This window comes from Panthera uncia, unplaced genomic scaffold (genome assembly GCF_023721935.1).
Source record: "Panthera uncia isolate 11264 unplaced genomic scaffold, Puncia_PCG_1.0 HiC_scaffold_1035, whole genome shotgun sequence".
Lineage (NCBI taxonomy): Eukaryota > Metazoa > Chordata > Mammalia > Carnivora > Felidae > Panthera > Panthera uncia.
The window spans coordinates 218-10,684 of NW_026057629.1; the positions used below are offsets into that span (position 1 = coordinate 218).

Below are 10,467 nucleotides of genomic sequence, written 5' to 3' on the forward strand. Positions count from 1 at the left end.
TTCATTTTCCCTTCCAGGAAAAAGGATGCAAAAAACAGATGGTAATTGAGGGGGGTTGCTTTTCTTGTGTAAATAAAGAAACAGTATGGTCACTGCACTTATTTTATGCCTTCAACTTATTTCTGAAAAGTGGTGCATGGGTCATATTATCTGACTCAATCTGAAAACATTAAAGGTTTTTGAATGTTAATTTTGATCTCCTACTAAAATCATTAGCTCTGCCCTAACCAGTAAGAACTGGTAAATGAGCAGGGAAAGGGTATTTGCTCTTTTTTATTTTTTTCCCTACAAATTTCTACCCATAATTTTAGTAACACTTAACAATCTGAAATAATATAGAAGTGTTTCTCAGTATTCAAAGTGGAAAGTAATCGCTGCTTTCTCGTTTTCATTTTCATGCTTGCATTTACTTTGCTTGGTTTCTACCTGAAGTAATTTTTTTTGCATGGTTTTTGGCTGGAATTTTGGTTTGCAGGTTACCGCAACTTTTTCTTTGCTTCATTGCCATTTTTTCTGATTGCCTTTTTTTTTCTTTCTGCTTCCTTTTTCTTTCCTCGCATTGCCATCTACAGCCAGGCTATATAAGAGATTTGGTAAGTTCTCCATATTTAAAAAAGAAAAGGAAAGAAAATAAATACATAAAATATTTAAAGCCCTAGCTACAGTTCCCCCACCCCACCCCACCCCCCCACCCCATCGCCTTCATGGATTTCCACTCTTTGTGGGAGTAGTCATCCCAATGTGAGTATAATTTAAAAGTTAACTTTCCTAATGATACCTTTAGAAATTAAAAAAATCTTTATGGTGGTTTCAAGTATTAAAGGTGCTAATAAATAGTCCACTACGAATTTATATTGCAGGTACTCATTCTGATATTGTGTTTTGGTGCTAAATTTAAAACCTGTCATGTACAGGATTAGAACATATCATTTTATAAAAGCAAAATATGTGTGTCTCCTTGGAATATGTTTTGGGAGTGGCAGTTATTACTCCTGAAAGTACTTTTTGTTTCTGGATATATGGAAACTGAAATCAAAAAGAAATACATCAAGGTTTATTTTGAAGAGTCATTATTTAACTAAAATTCCTAAATGTGGCTTCAGAAATTTCCTAATTCCAACTCTTAGAGGTAATTGTGGGGTGGGGCACAGTTGGTTACTTTTGTTTTGCTCCTGCAATGAAAGAATATTGTCTGATGGTAAAGGTGATGTTTAATCATGTTTAGATAACAGCAAGAATCTTGGAGGCCCACCAGAATGTAGCTCAGATGAGTCTAATTGAAGCCAAGATGAGATTTATTCAAGCATGGCAGTCATTACCAGAATTTGGCATCACACACTTTATTGCAAGGTCAGTGGTTCTGCTACTAAACATCTATGTATAAATCTTAATGTGTATGTTTTTACTTAATCTATTTCAATTAAACATTTAAAGTACCTGCTGAGATCCATTAAGCAATTTTACAGTAAAGAATATTGAAATGTATTTTCTATTCTTGTAATTTTTACTTTAAAAATTCAAAATGATTGGGCTGCCTGGGTGGCTCAGTCAGTTGAGTGTCTAGCTCTTAATTTCGGCTCAGGTCATGGTCCCAGGATTATGGGATCGAGCCCGGCATCGGGCTCCACGCTCAGCATGAAGCCTGCTTAAGATTTTCTCTCCCTCTGCCCCTTGCCCCCACTTGTGCATTCTCTCTCTCCCCCCAAAAAACTCAAAATGATAGCATTTCTATTTTTACTTATATAAGAATATCACTTTTTTGAGAGTTAAAGAGCACATCTTAAAAACAGGGACTCAGTTGGTTAAGCATTCAACTTTGACTCGGGTCATGATCTCACAGTTTGTGAGTTTGAGTCCTGCATCGGGTGAGCCCCACTTCTCTTTTTCTGCCCCTCGCTTCACTTGCACCCTCTATTAAAAAAAAAAAAGACAAACAGAGCAACATTCCTCCCACCCCCAACGTGTTTTTAAACATTTATTCTGTTTTAATACTATAGGTTCCAAGGAGGAAAAAAAGAAGAACTTATTGGAATTGCATATAACAGACTGATTAGGATGGATGCCAGCACAGGAGATGCAATCAAAACATGGCGTTTCAGTAACATGAAACAGTGGAATGTGAACTGGGAAATAAAAATGGTAAGCTAGGGGTGGGCACCTGGGTGGTTCAGTCAGTTAAAGCATCCGACTCATGGTTTTGGCCCAGGTCATGATCTCAAGGTTTGTGAGACGTAGGTCCTGCATTGGGCTGTGCAGTGTTAGCACACAGTCTGCTTGGGATTCACTCTCTCCCTTCCTGCCCCTACCCTGCTCATGCGCACACTCACTCACTCACTCACTCACTCAATAAATAAATAAAATAAATAGTAAGCTATAACAATGTTACTTGAATTAATATATAGCCCTTCTGGGGCACCTGGGTGGCTTAGTCGGTTAAGTGTCCGACTTCGGCTTAGGTCATGATCTCACAGTTCACCAGTTCAAGCCCCACGTTGGGCTCTGTGCTGACAGCTCAGAGCCTGGAGCCTGCTTCAGATTCTGTGACCCCTTCTCTCTCTGCCCCTTGCTCTCAAAAATGAATAAACTTCAAGAAAGAAAATTTTTAAATATATATATAGCCCTTCTAAAACTTAAGAATTAAAAGACTTACAAATTCTATAGATTGTACCATTACCTCTTAAAGTAAAGTATAAAACATGGTTGGTTATTCATTTCCCACTTAAACTTGCCTAGTTCATAACTAGCCCAGTTATTAGAACTCTAAGAATATAATGATCTGCTTAGAAGATTGTTTTCCTGTAATGCTAAATCCCTTTCACTTCTAGTAGCAGCTGCTGTTTATTGAATGCCTACTCTGTGCCAGTCATGATGCTAGATGTTTTTGTATTTGTCCCCTATTTCTAAATCTCACCACAGCCTTGTGCGGGATAGTTGGATTGTCCCTACTTTACAAATGAGGACACTCACATGTAGAGGCCCGTGGGCCATGATTGCTATGACCACACACTTAGTCACAGAATCAGGATCCAAAGTCAGATGCTCAGGGGCTCTAAAACCTGGCACAGCTACTACTGTATATCATGCTGCCCCCAGACTTGAAGTACATAAGTATCATTTAAACAATCTTTTACCGATAAACTGTGTGTTTTAGGGACATTGGGTTTATTGTAGCACTTCCTATTACTGCATCGAATAATAGGTTACTTTTCTGTGGTTAACCTTGATCCAGAAGCAGATAACCCATCCTCCTGATATATTGTAGGAGCCTAACACTATGTCACAGCACCTATGTCATTTACCTTCCTCGCGTCATATAGGCATTTTGTCATTTCTCATTATCACAGGGGTGAGTACAGTACAATAAGGTATGTTGAGAGAGAGACCATGTTCCCATAACTTGGTTATAGTATATTGTTATAATTCTGTTATTGTTAATCTCTTACAGTATCTAACTTACAAATTAAACTTTATCATAGGTATATCTGTAAAGGAAAGAAAAGCATAGTGTATGTAGGGTTCAGTACTATCCATGGTTTCAGGCATCCACTTAGGGTCCTGAAATATATTCCCCATGGATAAGAGGGGTTGTTACTGTATTCAAACATGATACCTAAAGGTTAAGTATCTGAAGCAAATATTAAATTAAATGCAGGAAGTAGGTTTTCTCTCAGGCCTTGAAGAGAGACATTCTCATTAATTGAATCACCAGAGACCATTTGGGAACATAATGACCTAAACCCTTTGCATTCAGTCTTCCTTTTCAGAACATGAAAACTAAAAAGGAGTCGGGGAGGGGCTAGTCAACTTGTATTCTTTTGGAACTGAAGGCATTATTAGTTTAGGATTAAAAAAAAATTGAGGGTCGACAAATAGTCTTGTGATAGGGCAGACATTAAATAGCACAGTAGCGTCACTTGTGCCTAACCATGTGGAGTTTTACCGAGACTGACAGTTCTTTGTCTTTGTTCCAGGTCACGGTAGAGTTTGCAGATGAAGTACGATTGTCCTTCATATGTACCGAAGTAGATTGCAAAGTGGTTCATGAATTCATTGGTGGCTACATATTTCTCTCAACGCGTGCGAAAGACCAAAATGAGAGTTTAGATGAAGAGATGTTCTACAAACTTACCAGTGGCTGGGTGTGAATAGAAATGTTGTGTAATGAAACTCCATGGCCATAACAATATTTAACTTTGAAAGCTGTTGTTTGTTATATGCTGCTTAATAAAGTAAGCTTGAAATTTATCATTTTATCATGAAAACTTTTTTGCCTTACCAGACCAGTTAATATGTGCACTAACAAGCACGACTATTAATCTGCTATCATGATACAATATATGGACATGAATATGGCACACATTCCTTAGGGCCAGGAATTGAAAAGGAAAGTAGTGGGCAAGTCAGGAACAAAACATCACTGATTTAAGCTAGCCAAACTAAGAAACTCAAGCCATCTACTTTAAAGCTATCCAGGGCTTAAACTATATGAAGTCTATTTATCATGTTTAATGCATGTGTTTTAATGTATGTTTAATTTGATCATGTGTTTTAAAAATGCCTACTTTCTGGTAGCTATTGATTCCCCATCCCTCACTCCCATCCCCAAATAAATCAGGCCTGTGGAAGATGCCTGATATTCAATAATGTTATTGTTTGACCTTGAAGGAAAATGCTATCGGTCCCTTATGCTTGGTTTGTTTTTGTCCTTGAATAAGCATGTATGTATATTGTCTTGTGTTTTGACTTTCACACCCTGTTGTATTACAACACTTTTAGTATTCACCAGCATATTCACTGTCTGCCTAAAATAATGCAACTTTTGCATTACAATATGAAGTAAAGGTCTATGAAGTATGCATTTTGTGTAACTAATGTACAAACACAAATTTTATAAATTGTACAGTTTTTTAAAAAAACTCACAACTAGCAAATGTCTTAGATGTAGCATCTTTGCATTAATTAAATGCTTTTAAAAATATAATTAATGTGCAGTTTTCATATCTGCTAAATTAAGAATGACTTCATTATAGTCATGATTTGCCACAATGTCCTTAACTCTAATGCCTGGACTGGCCATGTTCTTGTCTTTTGCGCTGTTACAGTCGGCATTGGTGCTATAGTCAAAATTCCTAGGTCACATAACCCAAGAGGGGGCTGGGAGGGGTGGATTACCAGTATTGTCCAATAATCCATGGTTTAAAGACTGTATAAATGCATTTTATTTTAAATAAAAGCAAAATCTTTTATTTATGTTTCTTTTTGTACTTTGTGTTTTTACTGTTTCCATAGCATTAACCGTAGAAATGAACTCTTGCCTTTGGGAAGAACTTTGCCTACATCTTGTGTTAGGAGAACAACTTGCTGGTATCCAGAGTATCACCAGATAGTTGATACTTAATCTCTAGGATAGATTCTTCCACGCCATTTTTTGTTCTACTACTTAAAAATGAACCGCATAATATTTAAATATTAGATTGTATAAACAGAAATATGACAAATGAACAGACATTGTTGCCTCGGGCAGAATTTGTTTTAAACGGCAAAATAACTCCTGGTCTAAAAGACCACAACTCACATGTATGAATCTGCTCCCTGGTGTTAATGCTAATTATATCATTCAGGTGCAAAACTTCAGTCCTGGACTTTTTCCCTTTATCTGTTGCATTTAATCAGGCCAAGTCTGGTTGGTTTTTCCCTCAGGCAATCTTTTGTCACTGCTATCATGGACACCTGAATTCAGGTCTTTGTCCTGGGCCTGCCAGGATGCCATGGCCTCTAGAAGCAAAGCTCCTATCACCTTCTCCATGGCTTTTCTTTGTACTCTAAGGCCAGGTCATAACAATCCTTGTTCCAAATATAAGGGCTTCTTCCCATTAAAACAACATTTAAATAATGTATCTCCTTTTCTCATCTTAAATACAGGTCACCAACTTGTATAGTCACTTGGTAAAAGCCCTGAAGTAGATTTAGACGAAGGCATACTCAAGTCCCTTAGAGTCTTAAGGCCTCTGTGCAAGTGAGAATAGCCTCTCTCCTGATGGCTGATTTTTCTGTCTCGGTTTTGCCCCACTTGCCATACTGGCAATTTTGACATTAATTCAGTCCCAGCACAGCACTGGCTACATGCCACCCTGATGACCTTGGTTGATTACAGTATAACAGCCAAAGTCCCCAGGCAGGTGCTAAGAGGTCTCCTATGGTCTGTATCCCAGCCCGCATTTTTCTCATCTTCCAACAGCCTTCATCCCAAATTGGGTGGCCCACGTTCTCTGGACACACTTTACACTCGCCCATCTCCATGACGTTCCACAGACTTTCTTCCAGTCTCCCACCTGTTGAGATCCCATCTTTCTGGGGTTTTAGAAATTTTAGAAAGAGCTCCAGGGTTCTCTCTTCAATAAACACTTCTAAGTTTCCTTGCAGCCAAAAATTTTCTTACTCGTGAACAGCCACTAAATTTGGTCCTTTTTGGAACTTAAGAGCAATCATCATTATTATTGCCCATAATAATAAGCTACTCCCTTAAGGACTGGGTCTGAGCCTCATCGTTTCTACCTAGGATCAGTTAACACATATTTGTTCATTGAATATAATGATGGCTATTTTGGAAATCAAGGAATTAATACAACTTAGAATTCTTAACAGCATCAGCATGATTCAGTATGAAGGAAACAAACATAGTTCTTGCACACCAGTTACACGTGAGGAGACATGCTAAATACTTCCATATACACAGTCTCTTCTAAAGAATCACACAACCCATCCTCATTTTCTAGATGAGAGGCCAAGGGACCTGTTCACAGTCTCCCAGCTATAATTAATTAGTGTGAAGGCAGAGCTAGAAGTGGGACCCAGATTTCCTTCCTACCCAGTAGGGTTAAACACTTCACAAATCTTGAGGAACTCCATTGGTAGTAGTCCCACTACAGAAATGACATCAGTCCGTGAAAACAACAGTGGCCAGGGTTTCCAGAGACACAGTTTTAGGTTTCTGCTGTGTGGCTTAGTTTCATGTAAACATGAAGGCACTGGGGACAGGAGAACTACCAAGCTCTCTTCCAACTCCATTTCTCCTAAATCAGCAAGTTAGAGACCTGCCGATGATGTAGTTAATCAGTAATTTTAACTTGGTACAGATTATTTTTTACATAACCTTGAACTAAAAAGGTCAGGGACCTAGAGACATGAACTTAGTTTTTTCAGCTTTACCAAGGTAAAGCTGACAGAGCTGTAAGGTATTTAAAGTGGACGTGTGGCTGGGGCGCCTGGGTGGCGCAGTCGGTTAAGCGTCCGACTTCAGCCAGGTCACGATCTCGCGGTCCGTGAGTTCGAGCCCCGCGTCAGGCTCTGGGCTGATGGCTCGGAGCCTGGAGCCTGTTTCTGATTCTGTGTCTCCCTCTCTCTCTGCCCCTCACCCGTTCATTCTCTGTCTCTCTCTGTCCCAAAAATAATAAATAAATAAAAAAAAAAAACGTTTAAAAAAATAAATAAATAAAGTGGACGTGTGGTGATTTGAATATATATATATATATATACACACACACACACACACACACACACATTATGAAAGGATGGTCATTAATTAACACATTACTAGAGACACAAACTTTGTAGAAGGAAAGTCTCTTGGCGGTTCTGCTCTTAGACAAAAAAGCAACCTTGTGGCAGATTGTACGTTTTTATGTTTAACATAGTTTTTGTTCTTTTTTTTTTTATGTTAAAAGACTTTACAAATCAAAACCACAATGAGATACCACTTCACACCTGTCAGAATGGCTAGATTCAAAAATACAAGAAACAAGTGTTGGTGAGGATATGGAGAAAAAGGAACTCTCGCACACTATTGGTGGGAATGCAAACTAGCGCAGCTGCTGTGGAAAACAATATGGAGGTTCCTCCAAAATTTTAAAATAGAAATCCCATATGATCCAGTAATCCCACTACTGGGTACTTACCCAAAGAAAATAAAAACAATATTCTAAAACAATTTTGACCTTTATGTTTATTGCATCATTACTTACAACAGCCAAGCTGTGGAAGCAACCGAAGTGTCCATCCATAGATGAATGGATGAAGAACATGCAGTAGACACACACACACACACACACACACACACACACACACAGGAGTATCACTGAGCCATAAAAAGGGATGACATCTTGGCTTTTGTGACAGCATGGACGGACCTACAGAGTATAATGCTAAATGAAGTCAGAGAAAGACAAATACCATATGATTTCACTCACATGTGGACTCTGAAAAACAAAGGAAATGAATAAACAAGCAGAAACAGACCCATAAATACAGAGAACAAACTGATGGCTGCCAGAGGGGAGGCGGGTGAGGGATGGGCAAAATGGGTGAAGGAGAGTAGGAGAGACAGGCTTCCGGTTATGCAGTGAGACACGAGGATAAAGGGTGTGGCATAGGGACCACAGTCGGTGGTACCGAAACAGCACTGCATGGTGACAGCAGCTACACTGTGGTGAGCACAGCATAATGTATAGACTTGCCAAGTCACCGTGTTGTACACCTGAAGCTAAGACAGCATCGTGTGTCAACCACGCTTCAAAAAAAAAAAAAAAAAAAAGCCTTATTAAGGTGCTTTTAATTCATTACCAGTTGCTGATGTGATGGGATCAGACCAACCTGGGTTTCTGACCTTTAATTTATCTGGAAGAAATCCCACACACAGTTAAAGACAAATGTTTAAAGTACTCAACACTATACCTACACTGATTATAGTACTTTCCCAGTGAAATGTTAGGTTTTGTAACGCAAAATTGGTTCTGATCCTCTAAGACACAGTCCTATCCCATACCTTTCATAACCGTTTCTACCCTATAGACTTTTGACAAGGTCTGCTGCTGGTTTTAGATAATCACTTAAAACATGGTAACATCTTCACTGCTTTGAGAATTCCTAAGAGAACAGGGCTTTCTGAATTCAGCCCTTTGTGACAGCATCATCACTAATCCTTACTGAAGCCTTTCCTGCACGCATAACGCTGCTAACTGCCATCCGTGCTCTGCTTTGTTCCAAAAAAAAAAAATCCTGTCACACCCACCTCCCCAAACGTTTGTGCAGCTATTGCAGCCATTCCCTCTTTTTGCGGCTCTCCGGCACTGCAGTGGCAAGGACGAGCTGTGCCGTGTGGGCACAGACCTAAGAGACGTGGTACGATAATAATTCGGTCAATTCTTAATCTGCTGATAAAGGTCCAGTCATCTCTACACAGTAATATCCAGGAAGAAGTTGTTTACCGAAAGCCCTGGGCTCTTCAACAAATTAACTGCGTCTTCATCTCTTTGAACGGCTTCGGTTTGGCAGCTCAAGAATGGGGGAGGTGGTAGAGAGTGACAGGAAATGGGAAATTTTCAATCTGAGTAAAAGGAATGAAATTCTGAGTGGACTGCAGAGCCACCCAGAACAGGAAACAGAGTAGCAAAAAAAGCCTTATCTGGTGACCTTATTTCCCACTGTGCTGATTCTTCTCTGGCTTTCTCTGCTTTATTTAATAAACAATACAAAGTTTCCCAGGCTGAATGTGTACATGAAAATCCTCTATTCCTTTATTAAACAGTTACCAGTACGCATACGCTCAACTCCTAGTTGAGTTTCCCTTTTGATATTTGGGCACAGGCCTACATATTGCTAAAAAATATAAGCACTTAAAATAATTTGAGACCATTATCTCACGGAATCTAATTATAGTCTCATGTGGCTTCATTGGCCAGGCATTATCTGTATTACTGCTCAGGGAAGTGGTCCAAGTCCAATGTTAATTAAATTTATGATAAAAACAGCACAACCAACCAAACAAGTTTAACATACCTGTATTAATATGGTTTGTAGATACTGAATGATAAAGAAAACACTTTTTATGAGCACAAATTCTCATGTCAAATCTAAATTTTGTGAATTTTATTTTTATGACCAGAATAAAATTCAGGTAAACACATTTACTCTCAGGTTTACTGAGCAGACCATTTAAACCTTATTTCTGTCTGCCTTGCCTAATTATAAATTCAGTTAGCTCTTCGAAGGAACATTCGGAAAACACATTTCTTCTAATCCAGAAGAGCAAAGGGCCAGTAGCCAAAACACTCCTAACAACCAACAGGCGAAGAGGGGACAAACCTCACTGGATGGCAAGAGGTCACATCACACTGGACTCGCAGTGTAGTGTTGGCTCCGGGGTGAGTGAAATAACCAGAGTCCAAACAGAGACTCTAGGAACAAACTTGCACACGTATGGAAACTGGCTTTCTGAGAGTCAGTCTTGCAGATCAGCATGAAATAGGATTTCCCCATGAATGGTGCTGCTGATTATCTCTATGAAACAAAGGAATTTGGAGCACTACCTCGTACGTGTACAGAGTGTCCAAATCCATTCCAAATGAATTGCAGACTTAAATGTCAAAGAAAAACTGTAAAACTTTTAAAAGATGACAGTAGAGAGCATAC

At 39.0% G+C, this 10,467-nt stretch overlaps 1 protein-coding gene across 1 annotated transcript; it reads left to right on the forward strand.

Annotated features, from left to right (window-relative positions):
• Positions 1 to 507: 507 nt before the first annotated feature.
• Positions 508 to 5,246, forward strand: LOC125916725 (fermitin family homolog 2-like). Its single transcript, XM_049623026.1, has 3 exons — positions 508 to 1,350; positions 1,998 to 2,139; positions 3,972 to 5,246. The coding sequence occupies exons 1-3, from the start codon at positions 1,268 to 1,270 to the stop codon at positions 4,143 to 4,145; spliced, it is 399 nt and encodes a 132-aa protein (XP_049478983.1). The 5' UTR covers positions 508 to 1,267; the 3' UTR covers positions 4,146 to 5,246.
• Positions 5,247 to 10,467: the final 5,221 nt, after the last annotated feature.

What these genes read in the sequence shown, in the direction of transcription:
- LOC125916725 (XM_049623026.1), top strand. Translation starts at nt 1,268, where the DNA reads ATGAGTCTAATTGAAGCCAAGATGAGATTTATTCAAGCATGGCAGTCA. An exon ending in ATCACACACTTTATTGCAAG is followed by an intron (nt 1,351 to 1,997) that starts GTCAGTGGTTCT and finishes TTAATACTATAG; the next exon opens with GTTCCAAGGAGGAAAAAAAG. An exon ending in TGAACTGGGAAATAAAAATG is followed by an intron (nt 2,140 to 3,971) that starts GTAAGCTAGGGG and finishes TCTTTGTTCCAG; the next exon opens with GTCACGGTAGAGTTTGCAGA.